Source organism: Lepus europaeus, chromosome 5 (genome assembly GCF_033115175.1).
Source record: "Lepus europaeus isolate LE1 chromosome 5, mLepTim1.pri, whole genome shotgun sequence".
Classification (NCBI taxonomy): domain Eukaryota; kingdom Metazoa; phylum Chordata; class Mammalia; order Lagomorpha; family Leporidae; genus Lepus; species Lepus europaeus.
This window is the reverse complement of record NC_084831.1, coordinates 49,847,553-49,872,900: the sequence shown is the minus strand read 5'-3', so window position 1 is coordinate 49,872,900 and position 25,348 is coordinate 49,847,553. Positions and strand designations below refer to the sequence as shown.

Below are 25,348 nucleotides of genomic sequence, written 5' to 3'. Positions count from 1 at the left end.
GCACTACAATACCGTCTCCCCATTTGGTTCTTTTCAACTTGGAGTACTCAAAGGTCTTAAAGAATTACATTGCTTGAAATATTAAATAAAATTTACTTGAATTTCAAATTATTTTTCTCTGCATTTTTCCCACATTAAAGAAATGTTTTAATGTTGTTTGTTAAGAAATGATTTAGCAATGCTAGCATTGTGGTGTAGTGGGTAAAGCTGCTGCCTGCAATGCTAGCATCCCATTCAAGTCCCGGCTGCTCTACTTCCTGTCCAGCTCCCTGCTGATGGCCTGGGAAAGCAGTGGAGGATGGCCCAAGTGTTTGGGCCCCTGCACCTATGTGGGAGACCTGGAAGAAACTCCTGGCTTAGGCCTGGCCTGGCCTCAGTCAGTATGGCCATCTGGGGAATCAACCAGTGGGTGAAAGATCTCTGTCAGTCTGTCCCTCTCTGTCTGTAACTAACTTTCAAACTAATAAATAAATCTTTACAAGAAAAAAAAAAAAGAAATTATTTGGCATGGATGTTGACTAGCTACATCACCCTATGACATTCTATATTTGTGTTTTTAGGTATCACAGTTGCTATTTTAAGGCTTTTTGATAGCACAAAATACAATGTAATTTTTGGCTTTAATCACAAATAAAATCTTTTAAGAAATATAATCACTTGTTTTCCAGTTACTTCTTATAGAAAGCGTAAGGCAAGAAGAATGAATGAGTAGAATAGACTTATAAAACTATTCATTAAGTCACCTCATTGACAGTTTAAAGTGTTACTGTATTAAACTTCAAAAGTAAAAGTCCTGCTCCCTCTTTACCATCAACTACTAAAGTTGTGCTCTCAGGAAAGCTACTGTTCAGTTTCCTAAATAGCCTTTTAGGAACGTTCTGTGCATGTGAAAGTATATGTATATGGCTGTGTATGGAATGGTGCACACAGATACACTATATACATACATACCCTGTTTTGGTGTTTTTTTTTTTTAAAAAAACGTAATATTTTCATAAGATACTTTAAAGGGATTAAATATATTCTGTGACATTGAGGAAAAATATATTTATATATTAAAAATGCAGCTGTCTTTCTTTTCTGTATGCTTATGTGCTGTCTCTAATTATTCTAGTGATAGAGATTAGAAGTAAAATTTCTTTGGTACAATTTAATATCATTGTATTTTACAACCTTATTTTTATGAGAACAGAAATTTTTAATTTGTGAGGAAGATTTTACTCTTGACACGTTCTTAATATTCATCATACTGAAAATAGCGAGTTATTTTGTGAGAATGGGATTATTGCGCATGTTTGGGGGGGATGGAATTTTTCTTTCTTTCCTGATTTTTTTAAAGATTTATTTATTTATTTGAAAGGCAGAATTATAGAGGTAGAGGCAGAGAGAGAGGGTCTTCCATCTGCTGGTTCATTCCCCAAATGGCTGCAATGACTGGAGCTGGGCAGATCTGAAACCAGGAGCCTCTTCCAGGTCTCCCACGTGGGTGCAGGGGTCCAAGGACGTGGACCATCTTCTGCTTTCCCAGGCCACAGCAGAGAGCTGGATCAGAAGTGGAGCAGCCGGGACACAAACTAGCACCCAAATGGGATGCTGGCACTGCAGGCAGTGACATGCTATGCCTGCTATGCCACAGCACCAGCCCCAAGTTATTTTATTTCTATAATACCACATCATTTGAGTTTTTTTTAAGCAATGAGTGTATTTTTACTTTTTGCAAAATAGTTCTTCAAAATATTGATAGAAACAGTGTTTTAAAACATGCAGTAACATACAGGTAAATTTTAGAAAATGTTCTCATTAACTAAGTGTGCTGTTACTAATGTTGGTTTTAGGCTTGTGTGGACGTCAGAGCCAGTTCGGTATTTTGGCAGCAGATGGAATTTGCAGATAGCCTCCATGGCCATCCCAAGTTGCCAGAATGGTTATCTACACACCCGTCCCATGGAAACAGAGCTGAGCATCTGGATAGGCTTATCCCTCAGGTGAGCTGGCAATGTGTAAGGAAGGACATTTAAAAAAGCTATATAGTTTCTTTTTAATGCTATTACTTCTTTTCCTTAAGCTATATTATTTATTTGTAATGCTATTTCTTCTTTTGCTTAGAGTTTTAGCCTGTGAACTGTTTTGCTTACTATAATTATGCATTATCAGTTCTCAAAGGATTTGATTAAAAAGTAAAATCCTGTTTTTCCACAAGTCTTGAGAAGTAAATTACTATGTACAGTTGACTTATCTCAATGGTGAAGATATAATATCTTTGGTATTAATTTTAACTGACTTGATGGAAGTTTAAAACATAAAGCATATGATTTTCCTTTTCAACATATTGACCATAATTTAATCTTTCCTTGGTGATTGAAACATTTTGTAAAAACTACCAGGTAATGAATTGTGCAAAACTTCTGGGTTAACTAGATATTAATTCCAGTTGTTTTCTTAGAAAAAGATCTGTTCACGTTAGTTTGCTTCCTAGTTATTTCTTCATAGAGTGAGGCATATATAGTCTGGGTTCTGTTTTTGTTTTTGTTTTTTAATAAAAGAGGCAGCTTTCTCTTAGGTAGCTTTTACTATCCTCTGAAAATCTTGATTTGTTAATATCACTCATAATGTTTCTGTGGCTTTCATGCCGGCACAAAGTAGATGTCAAGGATCTCTAAGCCAGGTTATAGGCTCACTTCTGTCTTACTTGCATTATATTTGCTGGTTGTTTTCGAAAGCAGCACACTCTTTAGGAATTTAATATCTGGTATTGTACTGTTTGCTAAAAAACACAATAGATCCAGTGCTAGAATGGAAGCATCTTTCTGTATGATATCAAATGCAGCTCAGCAAATATTGCTTATCTATGAGTATTGAAAGAATGAAATGCTAGATGTAGGGAATAAGCCATGGTTGTTGGTATTTGCATGATTTTCATGATGATGAGTACAGAGAATATGATTTATCATGAAAAAGTAGAAATATATAAAGGAAAAAGAATCCACATCTAATTTGGAGTAATAAACAAATACAAGATTCATTCATTCATTTGATCAGTATTTATTGATAATCTACAATTCTGTGTTCTGTTGCTGGGAAGTGAACAACAACAACAACAACAACAACAACAAAACACTCTCTGTTTTGCTAGACCTACCATTCTAGTTAGGTAATACAAATAACAAACCAAAAAACATATAGTATGCTGATCACTGAGAAGCATATTGGGGAAAAATCAAGTCAAGGAAGGCTTCCTTGAACAGAATCCAGGGGATGCAGGGAGCACGTCCTGTGGCTACTGAGCAGAACTTTTCCAGCTAAGAAAGTAGTGATGCAGAGGACCAGAAGAAAAAGTATGTTTGGTGTGTTCAAGGAATAGCAAAGAAGACACCAGGAATGGAGTAGATAGAGGGCAGAGAAGGATATAGGTCGAAGACCATGAAAGATCTTCTAAGCCGTTGTAAGGACTTTACTTCAAGTGACATGAGTTGCCAATGGAGGATTTTGAGCATGGGTATGTTGGTCTGATTCATGTCTTGTAGTGATCACTGGGTTGCTTTGTGGAGTAGACTATAGTGGGGCAAGGATGGAATAAGTTACTGCTTTAGGAAGCTCTTATGGTAATCTTGGTAAGAGATGTTGGTGGCTTATACCAAGATATCTGGTAGCAGAAGAAAGGGGAGAAAAAGATGAGATTCTGGATATGTTTGAAAAGAGTGATGACAAGATTTGATAATCTAGGCATACTGTGTTTGCCGTTTATGAGCACTGGGGATAGCCAGGCAAGGCTTCCTAACACATATCTTTGGGCTCCTGCAGTAGAATACCATGTAGTCCGGGTGGCCTAGACTCAACAGAGCTTTATTTCTAACAGTTCTGCAGGCTGGGAAGTCTTAGATCAAAGTGCTGGAAGATTGGATCTTCCCAGTGCGTAGGCAGCTCTCTTCTTGTAACCTCACATAGTGGAAGGAGCAGGGCGGTTCTCTGGAGCCTCTTTTATAAGGGCACCAGGTCCAGTAATGAGGCTCTACTCTGATGATCTAATCACTTCCGAAGGCCCTGCCCTCTAGCTCCATCACCCTGAGGGTTAGGATTTCAGCATATGAATTTTGAGGAAGATACAGATGTAAAGTTTAAGGCAGTACCTATCCTAGCTAGATTTCATTTATACTTTTAACTTGAAGAAACAATATAAAGGAACAGCAGTGAACTTTACGTAATATAATATATACTAATCATTCCCCTTGATGGAGCAATATGAGCCTGGGACAAATGTGGTTCATCAGTAACTGGTTTCTGCTAAGGTCCTCTGACTCTGAGAGCCTCCTGCATGTTGCCGCAGGCCCAGAGACCTCATAGCATACTTAACTAGGCCTTCACCTGTCTCTGCAGCCATCATAACTTTATGACTCTCTCTCGGAATTTTTGCTCTTTTTCTTTTAGCCCAGTACAATTCTAAAAATAATGTTTATTTAAACTGAATGAATTCCGTCCAACTTTCATCTGAAGCCTTTCCTAAATTCTGAGTTGTCATTTTTTTCAAATCACTAAGGATCTTCAGAGAATCAAAAATATGCTTTGGAGAAGTCAGTAATGATAATGAATTGATTGGTGAATATGAAAAATGGCTGGAGAAACAAATGTTATTTGGGAACCAATGATGAAGAAAAAGATGAGAAATGTTTTTCTTCCAAAAATAAACTATCCTATTTCAGAAACTTAATTTAAAAGCCTCATATAAATTTCTTATATTTCCCACCCCAAGTGATTAAATTCAATTTGAAAGTAATAAAACTCTACTACAATATTGGGACTAATTCAGTGGTTGAAGTGAAACTGATAGTGCAAGGGTATATTGTTAATTAGAATACACAGTCATAATTCAGAGATTGGAATTCCGTACTTTCATAGGTCTAATTTCTATAATGAAAGAAAGCAAATCCTCAGGCAGTGTGTAGAGTTATGTGAGTCTGTATACTACATAGATTACATTTTAAAATTATATGTTTTATTTAGGATTCTTTTCTGCACAAGTGTGTTATTATATTCTACCTGAGGCTCCTGTCCTTTGATTTTTCATACCATGTGGTTTAAGTGATATGCATCTCAACGGTGGTTGGGAGTACAGCACAGACAGGCCTGGACAAAAGGTGATGATTTCAGAGTCACCCCCAAAGGGCTGGTAATTGAACCAATAAAAGTGGAAGCATTCACCTGCAAAGTGAGTAGAGAAGATCCAGCGCAGATTTACAATATTAGGTATTTCCCATATTTAATTGGTGGGAGGAAGACAGAGCCTATTGTAGACCAGATTCACAGGAAGAGAACCAAGAAAGCAAGATTCTGTGGCTGTATGATGACAATGCAAATTTTTATAATTTTGATTTTTAAAATTTATTGTATTCATGGAGGATCATTACAAAAATATATGATTTCTTATCATAGTATATTAGCATCTAAGATGTTTTAAATTTATGCATTCAACAAGTGTTTACTATTCACATTTGTAAGTGATATGAACTAAACAAAATCTCCTCCTTCATGAAGCACACGGCGATAAGGGGAGACAGACAATAAGTTGGGACTGGGGGAGGTGGGCTCTCTGGTGTCTTTATTTTATAAAGATACAAATCCCATTCAGAATTCAGGGTCCTACTCTGTGACCTCATTTAACCTTAATTATCATCTCCATATAGGCCCACCCTCCAAATACACATTGGGAGTTGGTTTTCCAGACATGAATTTTAGGGGGAAAAAGTTCGGTCCTTAGCAGATGAGTGATGTGTGAGCAGAGATGGGAGAGTCGCTGATATAGTGATTTAAAATAGGATTGGTGAGAGATGCTTTCCCTGAAAAGCTGGTAATTGAACACAGACTTAAAGTAAATGAAGGAGTTAGCCTGTGGGTGGGAGCCTTCCCTGTGGATGGAAGAGGGGGGCAAGGCCCTGAGATAGGAGGAATGGCAAGGAGACCAGACAGCCTGGGGTGGGGCAAGCAAGGGGAGGGGGCGCCCTGTCTTTGTGGCCCCTTAAGGACTTTGGCTTTGGCTTAGAGATAGGGCGTTGCTGGAGGGCTTTGAGGACTGGAGAGGTGACGGGGTCTGATGAGCTCCACAGCTCTCCAGAGGAGGACAGTGGTATAATTTTGGAATATTTCAGCACTAGTTCCCTTCTTGTTTTGTTTCTAAATCAAGATAATGCACCCAAACTAGAAATAAGAATACCTTTGCTCTTTTATTTTAATGTGAATTCTGAGATAAAATGTCTGTAGATGCCTCATGAAATATAATCCTGTGATCCACTAGCATTTAAAAAGGATAAATATAGGTTTGTAGTAATTATATTATTTATAGTTAATAAGCTGATGTGTTATAATTTTATTTACTTGAAATAATCAGTTAAATTTAGGAAACAGATCCCACGTATTTTGGTTTCCATAACAACTTGGGTGAAAAATTGAAGAGCAGATGTTGTATCAACTGTTGATGTATAATACTGTGACAGTTTTAAAATTATAGTTACACTGTTCAGGCTTTAAGTTTATGCGTACCATAATTTGTCCTTGAAAGAGATAGTTGTTAAAACTTTTTTTTCTGTAAGGATTTTTATAAGGTATGAATAGATGTGAGTAAGGGAGATTAGCCTGAAAGATTTATTTTTTAAACCAAAAGCATTTAAACAGAAGTTTTTATTCTCTTCCCTCAACACCTCTCCCCCTCTCCCCTTATCTTCCTGTCCCCATCTCCCATCTAGCCCTCCTCTTTCCCCATCCCCTCCCCCTCCCCCTTCTTCCTCTCTGCCATCCCCTTTTTGGGAGGTAAAGGGGATGGAGAATGATAGAACAAACAGGAAAGACATTTGGAGTATTAGTTGTTTAGGATTTTGTTTTTATACTCCTAATTTGAATAGGATTTATTTCTTAATGTTTTTAGAGCTTTCAATGCCAGTTTTATTTGTAAGCCATTTTCAATCGTGGTGTTCAGATTTACTACATTCAATATCTAGGTATTAGACTCACTCAGTGGCAGACAGGCTGTAAATGCATTCATTTTAATCTCATTTTATTTTGAATCCTTTAAACTTTCAAGAAGCTTGGGGTTTGAACTTAGATGTAAATTGTTCTTATGCGTTTATAATTGGGATGAAGTAAATGAATAAATCATTAGTGTTACACATCTCTTGAGTAGAAATCTGGGAGTGTTTACCACTGAAGTGAAATGTTGTGTTGGCCAGTGTACATAGACACACACTGTTCACCTTACAGAATTTCATTTTGTCTGACATGGAGAGTGTTGAGGAAAAGGCAAATATCATAGCAGCTGCTGTAATTGAATTGGCCTCTGAATCATATAAAGCCAGGCAGCCTGACAGCAACATTGTCTAAAACCTTAAGAAAAACATTATGGTGCATGTGATGTGTATCTACTTGAAGCTAAAATGAATGGGCTATTAGAAAAAATTACTTCTGGGGAAAAGGGGAGAAGAGTAATGATATTTTTAGAAAAACACGTTTAGAAAAAAGAGATGATTTTTTTCCCCCTGAAAATTTCTTGCTTTCTGTTTTCTAAAGAAGCTTTTAGTCCAATCATGAAGCCTCTCTGGTATTACTTTTTTAAAAAACTTAATTATTACCATTTATTTTAATGAATAAATAATTGCTGTTTTACTTAATGTGTAATATCTAGAAAAACCTGACGTGTACCAGCAGTTGTTTCATAAACATTTGAGTCACTGCTGGAAATAAATGCAGCCAGTTCGTCGTCGTCGTCTTTTCTTAAATACATGTATGCTCTTTTTTTGTTTCTTTAAAGATTTATTTATTTGAAAGTCAGAGTTACAGAGAGACTAAGAAAGCGGTCCCACTGGTTCACTCCTCAAATGGCCGCAAAGGCCAAGACTAGGCCAGGTTGAAGCTAGGGACAGGAGCTTCGTCTGGATCTCCCATGTTGGTGGCAGGGGTCCAAGTACTTAGACCATCTTCCATTACTTTCCCAAGTGCATTAGCAGGAAGCTAGATCAGAAATGGAGCTGCCAGGATTTGAACCAGCTTTGATACTGGGTTGTTGGCATGCAGGTGATGGTTTAATCCGTTATGTCACTATGCTGGTTCCATGTATTTATTCTTAAATATATTTATTTTAACTTGTCATTGTTTCTATTTATAAGATGGAACTGGTGTTTTGATACTTGAATACACTGTAGAATTGTCAAATCAAACTAACATAGGCATCACCTCACACACATTTTTTTGTTGTGAGAACATTTATAGTCTTCAGTTAACATTTGTCAAGTAGTGCAATATTTTTAGCACTAGTCACCATACCATAAGTAGACCTCCAGAACTTATTCCTGCTAACTGAACCTTTGTGTCCCCTGACCAGTGTCTCCCCATCACCACTGCCCCCTGCAGCCCCTGATAACCGCCGTTCCACAATTCTCAAATTCTGTGAGTTGAACTTCTTTAGATTCCACATGCAAGCAAAGTCATACAGTTTTCCTTTCCGTGCCTGGCTTATTTCATCTGGCATAATGTTCTTTAGATTCATCCATATTGTTGCCCATGACAGAAGTTCATTATTCTCATATGTTAGAAGTGGTTAATCATACAATGTTTTTGTTTGAAAGCCTTCTTATCCTTTCAGAAGACAACTGATCTATGGCAAGGTGAGCTTAATTTTGAATTTTTAAATATTTCTTTACTTTAAATTTTCAGGTATCTATGCATGTTAATTTTAGACTACTTCAAAAACTATCCAGACTCCAATTTCTGTTGCGGTTTGTGAAAGGAAATGAAATGAGTTAGATGATAAATTTTTGAAAAGTTGAAATCGTGACTCATATAAATATAAAATGAACAGATCTGAGATTTTATTTAACTCATTAATGAGTGAGGGAAACATAATCTGTTGCCACTGACTCAAAGGTGAATTGAAAAATAGATAAATGTAGGCAAATAAGACCACAAATTAATGTAAAACCCCTGCATTCACAGGTCAGTAATCAGACCTAGTTTATTTCCATTTCCATAGACAGCCATAAGTTTCGGTATTACTAATTTTCTACAGTATACAGAATGATAAAATAGCGTGAAGACCCTGAGAAAGGTAGGTCACCTAATGATCTTTTGTGCCTATTTCAGTTTTCACAGCTCTGTTTTTATTTTCTATTGTCATCTGTTTGCCTCTTAAGCAAAAGATAACCAATGAATGCATCCTATCAGACTGATATTGTTGTGTTAAATATTGTATCCTAAGAGCATTACCTAGTTCTTGACTTCTTGGAGCATAGAAATAGAGTCTGAATTGCAAAGCCTAAGTACTTGGTTGGGCAAAAGCTCTCTGACTCACTAGACACCAGTAGGGGCCCAGAGCTGGGTGTCCATTTGAGGAAGAAGGCCCCCTGATCTTAAATGGGGTTTTAACTTTCCCTTTTGGTCCTTCATTTTGGGGTGGTAGTATGAGCCTGGGGTATGAGCTTGCGAGGACTGGTCTAAGGGACTGCACAGGAGCACAAGAAGTGAAGGGGCTTGGGGTTAGAGAAGCTCAGGTGTCCATGTCCAGGAACTTGGAAGAGAATCTAATTGACACGTGAAAAGGCTATGTCCCTAAAATGAGGAAGAAAAAAGGGGAAGTTCGCCACTGGGTCCCCCTATATATCCCTACCTAGGGGTCCCTTAGCCCTACAGTATATAAACAGAAATTCTTGTTGTCATTAAGTAGGTATGCGGCCCCTGCATCTTTCTCTTAGAGTATGAATACATTATTCTCATTCATTTCTGTTAAATCTATGGCTGAATCTTTGTATTGAAGTGATTAGTGCTAAATTCCTTAGACTTTTTGAGAAGCATGTGTTTTTTCAGAAATTTAGGGTCGGAGCCGGCGCCCTGGCTCACTTGGTTAATCCTCTGCCTGTGGTGCCGGCATCCCATATGGGCATCAGATTCTAGTCCTGGTTGCTCCTCTTCCAGTCCAGCTCTCTGCTGTGGCCCAGGAAAGCAGTGGAGGGTGGCCCAAGTGCTTGGGCCCCAGCACCCTCATGGGAGACCAGGAGGAAACACCTGGCTCCTGGCTTCAGATCAGTGTAGCTTCGGCCATAGCGGTCATTTGGAGGGTGAACCAACGGAAGGAAGAGCTTTCTCTCTGTCTCTCTCTCTCACTGTCTAACTCTATCTGTCAAATAAATTAAAAAAAAAAAAGATAAGAAATTTAGGGTCAGAGTTGGAAATAGAGGTGGTGGTAAACAGACTGGTTTCATTTTCTAGGAGGACAATTAAATCTCTCATAAGCCAGTTACAACTAAAACACAGATGTAAAATCAAGGATGAAGTTGCAGAAGGGCAAAAGTGACAGAAAAGCAGCAAGGACAGAGAAGGAAAAGGCATTTTTAAAAAAATATATTTATTTATTATTTGAAAGGCAGTTACAGATATGCAGAGTCAGAGAGAGAGAGAGAAGTCTTCCATTGGCTGGTTCACTCCCCAGATGGCCACAATGGCTGGAGCTGCACCAATCCGACACCAGGAGCCAGGAGCTTCTTCCAGGTCTCCCACGTGGGTGCAGGGACTCAAGGACTTGGGCTATCTTCTACTGCTTTCCCAGGCCATAGCAGAGAACTGGATCAGAAGTGGAACAGCTGGGTCTCAAATTGGCACCCATATGGGATGCCGGCACTGCAGGTGGTGACTCTACCTGCTGTGCCATAGCACTGGGCCCAGGCATATATTTTTTTTTAATTTAGTTTTCTTATTATAAAATTTTAAAAGTAACATGTAAAAATAGAGAATAATTTGGTCTACAGGTAGATAAGAGGCACTCACAGAAAGCCTCTGCCTCTATCAGTTATTCTCCTGGTGTCCCCACTTCCAAGTCATCAACATAACACAGTGTCATATTTTGGAACAGGACTTCCTGAACTCCTTCAGTATTAACTTCCATATGCATTTCAGAATGTGGTATCATTTTCTTCAATAATCAAACCATTGTCATGCCTGAGGGAATTCTTCATGATTCCTTAAAATTAAATATCCTGCCTATATTTACATTTCTCTGCCTCAAAATATAGTTTTACAGTTAGTTTGTTCAAATTAAGATCTACTGTAGTCCACACATGGCATTTGATCCTTATGTCCTTTAAGCCTCCCTGACTTTAGAACAGTGTCCCTTCCCTTTTGTTTCTAAACATGTTATTGACTTGTTGAGTAAATCTAGTCTCAGGTTTTAGACTCTAGATTTATCCTCTTGCTGCTTCATGATATTGTCTTAACCTATTTCTCTGTATACCTGTAAATAGAAGTCAAGTTTTGGCAAGAACATCTTATAGGTTATGTAGCTTGACTCCATATTGCCTTTTTTTTTCTAAGATTTATTTATTTATCTTGTAAGGGTTACAGACAGAGGGAGGGAGGGAGGGAGGGCGAGAGAGAGAGAGAGAGAGAGAGAGACAGAGAGAAATCTTCCATCTGCAGAAGGACTTCCCATTTATCCACAACGGCCAGTGCAGACCAGGCGAAAGCCAGGAGCTTCATCTGGATCTCCCACATGGGTGACTAGGGCCCAAACATTTGGGCCGTCTTCCACTACTTTTCCTAGGCCATTGGCAGGGAGCAACAGGGACACAAACTGGTGCCCATATTGGATGCCAGCATCACAAGCACTGGCTTTGCCTGCTACTCCACTGCTACTCCATGGCCTGCCTCCATGTTGCTTCACATCAGGAATCTCTTAATATCTGGCTGCCCTACATTTGGTGATGCCGAAGTCCATTAGTGGGTTTGGTTGGTGACAGCTTATTCCTCTTTTATAAAGAGGACTCACTTCCTTATGACCAACAAGTGATTGTGGGGTGATAACTTAGCATCCTGCAAATATCAAGTGCTCACACAACCAAAGAAATTTTTTTTTGGATTGAGGAACTGCCTTCCTCCTGTGTTTTGGAAGGCTAACCCAAGAGTGTGTCTTCAGGAGGATACTGCATAGAGCAACCAAGAAGGGACTCAGAACAACCACATCAACCCCAATGGAATTAAAGAGGTTACAGCCAACTTTTTATCCTTCTTCTTTTTTTAAAGATTTATTTACTTATTTGAAAGTCAGAGTTACACAGAGAGAGAAGGAGAGGCAGAGAGAGAGGTCTTCCATCCATTGGTTCACTCTCCAGTTGGCCGCAACAGCCAGAGCTGTGCCGATTTGAAGCCAGGAACCAGGAGCTTCTTCCTGGTCTCCCATGGGGGTGCAAGGGCCCAAGGACTTGGGCCATCCTCTACTGCTTTCCCAGGCCATAACAGAAGAGCTGGATCAGAAGTGGAGCAGCCGGACTAGAACTGGTGCCCATATGGGATGTCTGCACTGCAGGCAGTTGTCTTTACCTGCTACACCACAGCACCAGCCCCAGCCACCTTTATCTTCTATTCAAGGGTAGGTTAAGGGTAGGTAAGAGAAACTTTTAAAAAAATCAGAGTGGTGATAAGTGTAAAAAAGTTGGAAAAAGTTGAAAAGGAAGGAAAAATGAAGGTAACTTTATTAAAAAGGTTTATTGAATAATTGAGTGTTCTTAACTAATAACACCACAAGTATCCTCATTAAACTAAATCCACTAATAATAACAGCAACAAAAAGCCTCTGGAGTGCTGTTGGTTTCCTGGCAATATAAGCTTTAAAGAGTAAAAAAAAAACAAAAAACAAAAAAACCCAAATATCAACTTTCAGGTTTAATTTAAAAATTTCATTCCATTGAAAAGGACAGTCTAGGTGGCAGGAACATTTTTTTTAAGATTTATTTTATTTTATTTATTTAAAAGGCAGAGTTAGAGAGAGAGAGAGAGAGAGAGAGAGAGAGAGAGAGAAGAGCCAGAGAGAATGGCAGCAAATCTTGCAGAAGTAGTGCCAGCTGAAGCTGGCAGGGTAAGCCTGATGGAACTGCATTGCAAGTGACAGAAGAAGAATGACCTCCCATATGTAAGATGCATCCATATCAGAGAATATCTGAACTTGTGAATGCAGCAGAGAAGCTGCGACACTTTCGGTGGAGGCTGTGAAGAGCAGAAATGATGCCCCAGAGGAAAGACTCGCTGATGCGGAAGGTGGGGAGCATAGCACCGAATAGAACACCCAGAGCCAGAAAGCATCTAAAAATGAAAGATTGCTGACACGATGATGAGAAATCAAGCTGCGATCATCAAGGGAAAACCAGTACCTTCATCTGTTCACTGGTGGCCTTCGTCTTTGACTGGTTTTTCTATGTCACCTTTTTTTTTTTTTTCTTGGCATAGATAACATTTCTCAAGATGGGTATTTAGAAGAATATTGGAGTCGGAAGATTACTGGAAGGCCTGAAAGGCCATGCTTAGATATTTACATTTATAAATAGTTTAATCTTCATCACAAAGATTGACTTTTATAAGTTGCCTAGATTAAAGAAAAAAAAGAGAAAATTTAAAGGCACACAAACTCAAGAATGATTATGGACCTTGCTTTCAAACTTTGAAGCAGTTAAGAGTTTAGAGAGAAAGAAGCAAAATAGAAAATAGTAGAAATAACACACTGTTATAGGATCTCACAAAAGCAACTCTTCTTTTAAGATAGAAAATGAAACACATGGAACAATAGATCAGTGAACTCAGTAGTAGCAGTGCTCTTTCTAGAACCTACTGACTATCTGGAAGTGGATGAAATATGTAGTTAGCTTGTTTATACTTGTTTGTAATGCAGCCTACAGCACCATTCTTAGAAAGCTGTATCACATTAGAAATAAAGAATTCAGTTGAATAGTACAAAATATAAGATTTAATTGACATCAACTAAATGCTAAGAAAACAGAGTGTACTTTCTTTTTAAATGCACATCATGTATCTTTCATTAAAATGTTGGTCATATGAACAGAAACATGTGCATGTAATATAAAAATGTTATGCTTCAAATAGTCAGAACATAGTACCATCAAATTAATATAATAAAATTAAAAGATGGATGGCCACATAAAAATTAAAATGCTATGCATGTAAGGCAAGAGAGATCCATAAAGAATAAGAGAATGTCTTAAAATCAGTACATTTTATAATGATGTAGTTATATTTTCATGGGTTGCTGACAAATGTTTATTTAAAGAAAATTTTATCAATTTAAATATGTCTGGTAGGAAGAACAGAGAAAGGAAATACAGAAATAGAATGAATATCTCAAACAAGAAAAATAAAGTTAATAAAATTAATCAGAAATATGCAATAATTGATTCTTTAGGAAATTTAGTTGATGTGATAATCACTTATCAGTTAGACAAAGGATAAAGGGCTAATAGAATCAGGAATAGAGGTAAAGTAAGATACAAGAAAATAAAACTATTGTGGAGAATGTTTTTAGATGATGGTAATAATTCAGGTCAAAATCAGATAATTAAACTGTATGTGAGCCTGCATACATACAAGAATACATACATGCACATGTGTGAATCGCCAGGTGCGTTCAGCTAGAAGGAGAAATTAGAAGTAGAATGAACATATTCAAATTAATTTTGGAAAGAGTTAAAATATAAATAAATTTTAAAGCCAAAAAGAAACCCACCGAATTGTAACAAATTAGCAAGTAAAAGAGCATCACCCTGTTAGAGATTTACTTTGGAGAAGTTCTTCAGAAGTTCAAAGAACAATTATCCAACAACTAATTCTAGCTTCAAAATATAGAAAAGGAAGTTATTAGGTGTCTGATTCCGTTTGATGAGGTTAACTGATTTTGTTTTGACAACGTGATACAAACGGCACCCCTCATCCTGTCCATGAGCAAGTCTTGTGCACTTGCTCCCTGGTGCGTTACGAATCTGCTCTTGCTCTTGTCTTCCTCACCGCTTCTGCCCTAGCAGAGGTGGCCATTTTCTCTCCCCTCATAACTGCAGTTATCTCCTATTTTAATCTCCCTTTTCTGTTTTTCACTTAAATCCTTAAGAACCTATTTACAATATGAATAATCCTTTTAATATAATTTCCTTGCTTAAAATCATCCAATAACTTCTCATCTGATTTAGAGTAAAAATCTAGATTTCTTAGCTTTGAAATCACATAATTTGGCCAATACCTACCTCTCTACTTTATCACCTCTGTCCTCAGGAAGTCCTGGGCTCCAGCCATTTGACGTCTTACAACTCTACTGGCTGATCTTCATACATTTTCTCCCCAGTTTTTAAATAGCCTGTCTTCCAAGCAGTCATTCTCTAACATAGTTCACTATTCAGTTTCTTACACCCTGGAATGTTAAGGCCATATCCCTAGTGCCTGTAATAGTCTCTGAGATACACGGTGAATATTTGTTAAATGATTGCATGATGTGTAATGTTCGGAAAGATAAGTAATAGTGGATTAAAAATAGAAAAAAAGGGCAATAAAATTGAATAGCACTTCTACTCCCTTATAGAAAATTAGCATGTAGAGCTGGCGCCGCGGCTCACTAGGCTAATCCTCCGCCTTGCGGCGCCGGCACCCCGGGTTCTAGTCCCGGTCGGGGCACCGATCCTGTCCCGGTTGCCCCTCTTCCAGGCCAGCTCTCTGCTGTGGCCAGGGAGTGCAGTGGAGGATGGCCCAAGTCCTTGGGTCCTGCACCCCATGGGAGACCAGGATAAGTACCTGGTTCCTGCCATTGGATCAGCGCGGTGCGCCGGCCACAGCGCGCCTACCGCGGCGGCCAGTGGAGGGTGATCCAACGGCAAAAGGAAGGCCTTTCTCTCTGTCTCTCTCTCACTGTCCACTCTGCCTGTCAAAAGAAAGAAAGAAAGAAAGAAAGAAAGAAAGAAAGAGAGAGAGAGAGAGAGAGAGAGAGAGAGAGAGAAGAAAGAAAGAAAGAAAATTAGCATGTAGGAAATTAATAGGTGATACTGGGAAAAAGACACTCATAGGATATTGCAAAAACAGCAGTGGTCTTACGACTCTTGGCATTTACTTCTGATCTAGCCACTTTGCAAAAGTCACCTAATCTCACGTTCAGTTTTCTTTGTGTGTAAGATTGAGACACCAGTATCTCCTAGGTGTTTGCTATATGTATTTGTGCATTTGTTTGGACAAGGTCCTGCTGCCTTCATTCCCCCTGCCTCTCTCTAAGATGCTTTGATGATTAAGTATTCTACATCAGACCTAGGCTTCAAAAGTGGTTAACACCATGACATCAATTTAGAAAACATATGGCCGGTGCTGCAGTGCAGAGGGTTAAAGTCGTGGCCTGAAGCGCCAGCATCCCATGTGGGCACTGGTTCTAGTCCTGGCTGCTCCTCTTCCACTCCAGCTCTCTGCTACGGCCTGGGATAGCAGTAGAAAACATGTAAAGTAGGTGACACAGTGCAAGGCACATAGAAAGTGAACAGTTTGTATTAGTTGGTTTACTTCTACTTGGATTTTTTTAGGATGGCTACTTCCATATTTAGCCTCACGTCTTCCTGAGGATTCTCAGAATCGTACATTTTTGCTATTTGACTGTATCTCCTTAACAGTTTTCCCTATGACATTTAACATGATGATTGATTCATAGCTAGTGTTCTGCAACAGTTTGTTTAAAATTCAGCATATATTAAGTGCATGTTATGTGCAGAATGTGGAGTCAGACAGAAAATGAAGGGAAAGGCAGATTCTAGCTGTACATTGATTGAGACAGTGGTTCTCCTTTTGAAGAGATAAGGGTGTATATAATATGATAGATTTGAATCTTTAAAAATAAAAAGATGTTGGCACCCTGGAATGTAATATAATACGTATGGAAAGAAAAGCAAACAAAAAAAACCTGAAATATTTTTCCAGGTTGTTTGGGAAAATCTTACTGTGCAAGATCAATGCAGATTAGATAGAAATATGTATGTGTATGATATAATTCTGTTTGATAGATAGTTGAAGGAAAAAAACAGTTTACACATAAAGAATTGCCTAATCATAACCTTAAGTTACTATAAAGAATAAAAGATACTTCAAAAAGTTCATAGAAAATGAAATTACAAGTTTATTTTGATGTAAAAAGTTTTTGAGATCCACATAGTTTTTTTATTATACACGTTTTCTATGAACTTTCTGAAGATCCCTTGTAGATATATTTTATAGCAGTTAAAGAAAAGTAACTCATATATCTTCCAAGTTACATAAATCCAGTAAAAAATTTTACTCAAGAAACATGTAGTCAAACAAGCATGTAGGGGGATGGTGCATGTGGTTAGGATCTGCTTGGGAGGCCTGCACCCATGTCAGAATGTCTTGTTCATGTTCCAGCTCCTCTGCCGCCTGTACTCTGAGAGGCAGCAGGAAATGGCTCAAGTACTAGGATCCTTGCCACCCACAAGGAAGACCTGGATTGAGCCCCAGGCTCCCCACTTTTGCCCTGACTGCTGTGGGCATTTGGGGAGTGAACAAGTAGATGGAAGGTCTCTATTTCTCTTTCTGTTTCTCTTTCAAATGAAATGAAAATAAATAATGTTTAAAAGCATGTAGGTGACTGGCGCTGCGGCTCACTTGGCTAATCCTCCGCCTGTGGCGCTGGCACCCCGGGTTCTAGTCCTGGTTGGGATGCCGGATTCTGTCCTGGTTGCTCCTCTTCCAGTCCAGCTCTCTGCTGTGGCCTGGGAAGGCAGTGGAGGATGGCCCAAGTGCTTGGGCCCTGCACCTGCATGGGAGACCAGGAGGAAGCACCTAGCTCCTGGCTTTGGATCGGTGCAGCACGCCGGCCATAGCGGCCATTTGGGGGGTTAACCAACAGAAGGAAGACCTTTCTCTCTGTCTCTCTCTCTCACTGTCTAACTCTGCCTTTAAAAAAAAAAGCATGTAGGCAAAAGTGTTAAAAACAAAATAGTTTCTAATCCCAGGCTTTTTACTTCTAAACCAACTTTTTTAAAAAAAAATAGACTATTTTTTAAGGTCAACACTTTTTATTTTTATTTATTTATTTATTTTTTGACAGGCAGAGTGGATAGTGAGAGAGAGAGACGGAGAGAAAGGTCTTCCTTTTTGCTGTTGGTTCACCCTCCAATGGCCTCTGCAGCTGGCGCATCTCGCCGATCCGAAGCCAGGAGCCAGGTGCTTCTCCTGGTCTCCCATGCGGGTGCAGGGCCCATGGACCTGGGCCATCCTCCACTGCCTTCCCGGGCCATAGCAGAGAGCTGGCCTGGAAGAGGGGCAACCGGGATAGAATCCAGTGCCCTAACTGGGACTAGAACCCGGTGTGCCGGCGCCACAAGGCAGAGGATTAGCCTGTTAAGCCACGGCGCCGGCCTGAAAAATAGACTATTTTTTAAGGTCAACACTTTTTATTTATTTATTTTTTAAGATTTATTTATTTATTTGAATGTCAGAGTTACACAGAGAGAGGAGAGGCAGAGAGAGAGAGAGAGAGAGAGAGAGAGAGAGAGAGGTCTTCCCTCCAGTGGTTCATTTCCCAATTGGCTGCAACAGACCGAGTTGCACCAAACTGAAGCCAGGAGCTTCTTCCGGGTCTCCTACACAGGTGCAGAGGCTCAAGGACTTGAGCCATCTTCTATCAGAAGTGGAGCAGCCAGGTCTCGAACCAGTGCCCATATGGGATGCCGGCACTTCAGACCAGGGCATTAACCCACTGTGCCACAGCACGGGTCCCAATAATAGACTATTTTTAGAGCAGCTTTAAGTTCATAACAAAATTGAAAGGAAGGTGCAGAGATTTCCCATATACTGTCTGCTGCCCCTCTCCCGGCATGCATAGCCCCCCATTATCAATATTGTTTGCCACTGTAATACATTTATTACAGGTGATGAACTTGCATTGACCCATCATTATCCTCCAGATCCATAGTTTAGGGCTCATTCATGGTGTTACACAGTTTACGAGTTTTGACAAATGTACAGTGACATGTATGTACTGTTATAGTATCATACAGATTAGTTTCACTGCCCTAAAACAATATTCTGGGAGAAGGCATTTAGTCTAGCAGTTAAGATAAAGAACCATGTCCCACATCAGAGTACCTGGGTTTGATTCCCAGCTCTGGCTTCCCACCAGTGTAGACCTAGGGAGGCAGTGGTGATTGCGCAGGTTACTGGATTCCTGCCATTCACATGGGAGGCCTGGATTGCTTAGTCTTTGCTCTTGGCACCAACCATGAGCCAGTCCTGGCCATTTCAGGCCTTTGGCGGGGAGAGAGGGAGGGGTGAACAAGCAGACAGACTTTCTTCCTCCTCTTCTCCCTTCCCTTCTCCCTTTCCCTCTCTCTTTTTCTCCAATAGTTTAGGAATCACACATGGTGTTAGACAATCCCTCTCCTCCTCTTCTCCCTCCCTCTCCATCCGCCACTCCACCTGACTTGCCCTCTCACTGTCCGTCTCTCTCTTTGTTTCTATGCCTTTCAAATAAATAAATAAAAATACTTTGTGCCTTCTCATCCCTCCCTTCCTCCAATCCCTGGCAACCACTGATCCTTTTCCTGTCTCAGTGATTTTGCTTTGTCTGGGATGCCATATAGTGGAATCCTGGTGCCTTTTCAGATTGGCTTTTTTTTACTTAATGATATGCATTTAAGGTTTCTCCATGTTTTTTCATTACTTAATAGTGTATTTCTTTTTAGATCTGAATAATACTCTATTGTCTGGATTTGCTAGTATATTTATTCACTCACCTGCTAAAGGACATATTAGTTACTTCCACGTTTTAACAGTAAAGCTGTTATAAGACAGCTTTTTGTTCTTTGTCAGTATTTAATTTCTTGAAGGCCTCAATTTCCTCACTTACAAAACTTAGCTGATGATTCCTAAGGATTCTAAGGATGAAATTATATAGTTACCTAGATAAAAACCATGAAATCACATGTTATTCTGATCGTGAGTAGCTCAGTATTGCTGATGACCTTTAGAATTGATAAAACCTTTCAGGTAGAAAGCCATCTTACATAACGAAAATTAGACTATGTTCTTACTTTTTCTATTCTGTCATTCTATTTTGGGTGTTATAGTTCAAATAAACCCAAATGGAGGTTTACAAGAATTTTTTTTTAAAACAAAGGGTGTTTATAGCAGTGCAATTTATAAAAACTAAATAACAGAACTATGAGGACAATTCAGATGCCCAGTGAAAGAGAAATACAGAGTAAATTACATGAGGGCAGGGCCCAGGATTCTTCATTCTGTCCAATGTGTCTCTAGTACTCTACTCAGTGTGGTGTTCTAAATATTTGTTGCATGTAAAGGAAATTGAAGGGGAAGGGAAGAGCTTGTCCTGGATATGAAGTTGCTAGGGCGTGGCATCTCATTCTTGGTTTGCTGCTCTTGGTCTCATTGCTGACCCCAGCTAGGGCAGCTGTGACCTGTTAGACTCCATGCTTGCCCCTTTCCCTGATACCAGTGAGGGCTTAGACATGTAATGGAGCAGCCACAACAGAAGTCATCTCTTTTGGAAAAGGAAATCAACATGGTTGGAAGGGAGTAAAGCAAGAGTGACTATGTCTCAGGTTGCCAAGGCTGTCTTGGCTCTGCCTGCTGTCTCAGTAAATCACAGTGGCCTCTCCTTTACTCAGCGGCATCCCAGTGGGGCCGGTAGAGCCCCATCTAGCATGTCTGGCTTTCTGTGTACTTCAGTGCTGTTGTTGGGAAACTTCTTCTTGCCAGCTCAACTCAGTTGATGTTTACATGCATTTAATGTTCAGTAAAGGTAAGGAACATCTGAAATCTACAGTACCGTGAGATACAAAGAACAATTACACAAGTCCCCAGCTTCTACAGAGCTTCGCCTTAGGTAATTCTCTTTTCTCTTTAGTTGAGTTTGTTAACTAATAGCCTTGTCAGAATCAAAAGTGTTTCTGGAAATGGGAACAATTAAACCCTGTAATGTAAATTAGTGCAGCCACTGTGGAAAATAGTATGGGCATTTGTTGGAAAAAAAATAATAAATTAGAGGCTGGCGCTGTGGCATAGCGGGTAAAGCCGCCGCCTGCAGTGCCGGCATCCCATATGGGCACCGGTTCAAGTCCTGGCTCCTCCACTTCCGATCCAGCTCTCTGCTGTGGCCTGGGAAAGCAGTAGAAGATGGCCCAAGTATTTGGGCCTCTGCACCCATATGGGAGACCCAGAGGAAGCTCCTGGTTCCTGGCTTCAGATCAGCACAGCTCTGGCCTTTGTGGCCATCTGGGGAGTGAACCAGAGGATGGAAGACCTCTCTCTTTCTCTCTCTGCCTCTCTGTGTAACTCTGATTTTCAAATAAATAAATAAATCTTTAAAAAAAAAAAAAACTAGAAGTAGACTTGCCATAGGATCTAGCAGTCCCAATACTGGGTATATGCCAAAAGCCAATAATACATTATATCAAAGAGATACCTGTACCGCCATGTTTATAGCAGCACTGTTCAGGATAACTAGAATGTGGAATCAACGAGGGTGTCCAACAACAGATGAATATACAAAGAAAATACACACAATGGAATATTATTTAGCTATAAAAATAAAATTCTACCATTTATATCAAAATGAATTCAACTGGAGAATATCATGTTGGGTGAAAAAAAGCTGGACACAGAAGGACACATACCACATGTTCTCCTTTATATGTGGGAGCTAAAATTATAAAAGAAAGGAAAATCACAAAACAAATCCAAACAATGCCTATGTATATCTGTATTGATAAAAGCTTTGCTTTATATCTTGTCAAACCAATATTACATATGTTAGATTATTATAGTTTTAATGATCTGTGATTACTTTAAAATTTATATGGGTGAAATGATCATCTTTCCACTTCACTGTTGTTTACAGTTCTTACCTGTATTCCTACTAAACTAGGATCTTCTTGCTTTTTACCTGTTGGACTCTTTATTTGATGGAGAATTAAGCCCTTGACTCTATGAAAAACTAAAAAAGGAAAGAAGGGAAGGGAAGAAGGAAGGAAAAAAGGAGAGGGAGGGAGAGGAGAGAGGGAGAAGGAACGAGAAAGGGAAAGTCATTATATTCTTAGAATTGTATCTGTGAACTGTGTTGAATCTGTTAAAAATTTAAAAAAAATTAAAAATAAAAATTATTTTTTAAAGAGTAAGAAGTTTTGGAAGTTCTGTTGCACAGTAGGGTGACTGACTGTTTCACTATGCAAAAGACAAACTAGGTGAGGATTTTGGATGTTCTCACTATAAAGAATTGTGAAATGTTTGAAGAAGTAAATACAGTTATCCTCACTGGACATTACGCAGTGTATACATGTGCCGAAACCTCACAAAGTAGCCCCTAAATATGTACAAATTTCATGTTTCTGTTAACACTTTGTAATTGAAATTCTTGAAGAAAAAATAGAAAGTGTTCCTGGACCCAAGCTCCTGCCCCAGGCCTGGCCCATCCACTTATGGGACTGAATCCTGTCTGACTCAGCTCTCTCTGTGTGCCCTGTTCCTGTGAGAAAAAGGAAGGTTCCCAAGAGCCACTCGGGGTGTCTGCGATAATGGAACTCCTTGCCCACGCATGTTTGAGCCCATTCCCAGGACCTCTTCACGTGGACACATGCATACATGGCCCCCCACAGTGCTGGACTAGCCAGGGGTGGGAAGAGCAGGAGCTGGCTAGTAGGCTATTCCCAACTTTACGTGTTCTGAAATCCAGGAATTCCACTTTTGTGCATGGGCTTAACAATTTTCAGTGTATGTTCCTCAAAGTAGGAGACTAGAATGTGTTTTTTATGGTAGCTTGATTTATAGCTTCTAGGTGTTTAGAGGCACCTCCACTGGCCTTCTTGCCACAGGCCCCAGGAGTCGTGGGGACAGGCCCATTCAGAGTAAAGCCTGGGATCCTTTCCATGACCTGTGGATCCACGCAGTCTTCCCCTGCTACTCCCCTGTGCTCCGCGGCACCAGCGTCTCACCATCCACAGCACCCCAGGCTGCACTTGCTGCTCCCTTGTCGAGTGCCCTTCCCCTAGGTTGCCATGTGGTCTCTTTCCTTCAGGTCTTTTTGAGCCCCAGTATCTGTTTTTAACCCTCAATGTCTTCACCTTCTCAGCGACACCCTGCCTGACTACTCTTTCTAAAACAGTCTCACTCCTGCAAACCCTTACTGTCCTTGAGAAACATCACCATCCATCCATGTCCTACAAAACTAAACGAGCTTCCCCTACAAGTCTCTTTTAAAAACTCTAAATATTGAGACCTCTTTTTCCTTCAAAAAAGTTTTTATATCCATAAGTTATCCATGTACCCTCTTTAAATAGTTAAATAGTTCTCTAAGTTTAGTTACTTAAAGCAGCAGTCCCCCCTGCCCTAAATTTTGCTGGTGACTATTTCCAACTCCATGGCATGACTCTTGAGATTTCTCATAGGTCTCCCCTTGTTTACTTTCCACTATAGAGCGTGCTACTTAAGAGCACACCCTGTACAAGCACATACATATCCTGCTATCTCCCTCTCAATATGATTAAACTGAGATTTTGGTTATGTCAAGCTTTGGTATTTTAAACTGCAAACACTAGTGCAGCTGAGCCATGTAATGTGCTGATTTTATTTTTCCTTCTCTTTAGCATTTTGTTTTGTTTTGCTTTTCCTCTGGAGTTGAAAAATGTTATGATTTTTATTTAAGTTTTTAGATTGTTAGCATCAGTTACAGTCCTGACTGTCCCAGTTAGGGGTATCTTTTTCCCTTGTGTTTGGCTGTCTTTAATTCAGTGTTTTCCTTTTCTTCTAAAAAATTTCTGGCCGGCGCCGCGGCTCAATAGGCTAATCCTCCGCCTAGCGGCGCCGGCACACCGGGTTCTAGTCCCGGTCAGGGCACCGATCCTGTCCCGGTTGCCCCTCTTCCAGGCCAGCTCTCTGCTGTGGCCACGGAGTGCAGTGGAGGATGGCCCAAGCCCTTGGGCCCTGCACCCCATGGGAGACCAGGATAAACACCTGGCTCCTGCCATCGGATCAGCGCGGTGCGCCGGCCGCAGCGCGCTACCGCGGCGGCCATTGGAGGGTGAACCAACGGCAAAAAGGAAGACCTTTCTCTCTGTCTCTGTCTCTCACTGTCCACTCTGCCTGTCAAAAATAAAAAAAAAAAAATAAAAAAAAAAATTTCTCATAGATTCTCCAGGTACTTTTTCATCTGAATGCACGTTCTCAGGGCCTGCTTGACTGAGATAGCAGAATGTCTCTGAGACTGTCCATCTGAACAGGTGTTACAGATAAAATTGTTGCTGTTGTTTTAAAAATGCCATTTGACCAAATCATCAAAAGTAACTATTTGCCGTGAATTTAAATCTGGTTCTCTTTTGTGTGTCATAATGAAGATACTTGTTATCCAGATATTCAGAATATGTTCTCATATTTGATTGTTTTCCATCAAACACGTTAGGAATTATATTGCATTCTTTCTTTATAGGCTCTCAAAGTTAGAGAAAAGTGTAATTGCCCACCACTTTCTGGACCAGACCCTCGGTTACTATTCAAACTCAGCATGAAGCATTTTCTTGAAGAATCAGAGAAAGAAGACAGAAATACCACTGCCAAGAAACAGAAAACGGACCCTCTTCCCATTCAAAAACAGGAGCAAATACCATTAACCTGCATAGTTGAGAAGAGAACTAGTAGTTGAATTAAAATTTATGAGACAAGGGAAATATGAAGAAGGCAGCAATCCTTACCGATTTTATGTTACCTTTTAAAAATGATGTTTGAAATGGAAAACAAATGAATATTCAGGGTGAAATCATCATGTATATTGTAGATATCATCTAAATTCTTCTAGGTGTTTATTTTTCATGAAATATTTGTATATTCTCATCTATTTTAAAATACCCTCAATGAGGAAAATGTCAGAATAAATTTATATTGTACATTTTACTCTCAGTCCTGCTTTTGATTTGGAAGACAAACTGCTAGTGGCTGAGAAATTAGAAATCAGAGTGGATTTCAGAGTCTGGATGGCATGGTGACAGGAAATGGCTTGCCCCGGTGGAAAGACATCCTTGGGATCAAGAATCTCCTGCTGCTCACCTGTGGGTAGCTGCAGAGGGGAAAGACTGCAGGCAGAAGTCTCCATACCGAGGCCTAAGAAGTACTGTGCATGACGAAACAGAAAACGGCAGCAGGGCTGGGTCATTTCCCTGCAGACATTCTGTGTGTGTCTGATGCATTGATCTTCAGGTCATTTTGGGTCCTTGGTGGTATTATAACTTGGGAATCTCTGGGCTTCTCAGAGAAGACACCACTCTGTTCTCCTTGGGTGCCATCTGGAGAGGCAGGGACAAGGTGCTTCCTCCAAGTTGGTCTTCCTGAGCAGGAGTCACCAAGGGAACCACAGGAAGAAGTCAAGAGAAACCCAAGACATATCTCCAGGAATAATTGGAAGTTACTGTATTATGTAAATACAGTAACATGGAAATAAGTGTTTTTTTAAAAAAACACAAGAATATTTATTTGTTTGAAAGATGGAGTTACAGAG

At 39.8% G+C, this 25,348-nt stretch overlaps 1 protein-coding gene across 12 annotated transcripts in view; it reads left to right on the top strand.

Annotated features, from left to right (window-relative positions):
* Window positions 1–24,745, top strand: part of OMA1 (OMA1 zinc metallopeptidase) — a 79,818-nt gene extending 55,073 nt beyond the window's left edge. For all 12 annotated transcript variants that reach the window (XM_062191413.1, XM_062191415.1, XM_062191417.1 and 9 more), the window contains 2 exons: window positions 1,836–1,985; window positions 24,287–24,745. In XM_062191413.1, coding sequence (XP_062047397.1) covers window positions 1,836–1,985; window positions 24,287–24,499 — 363 coding nt within the window. In that variant the 3' untranslated portion in view covers window positions 24,500–24,745. The remainder of the gene's footprint in view (window positions 1–1,835; window positions 1,986–24,286) is intronic.
* Window positions 24,746–25,348: the final 603 nt, after the last annotated feature.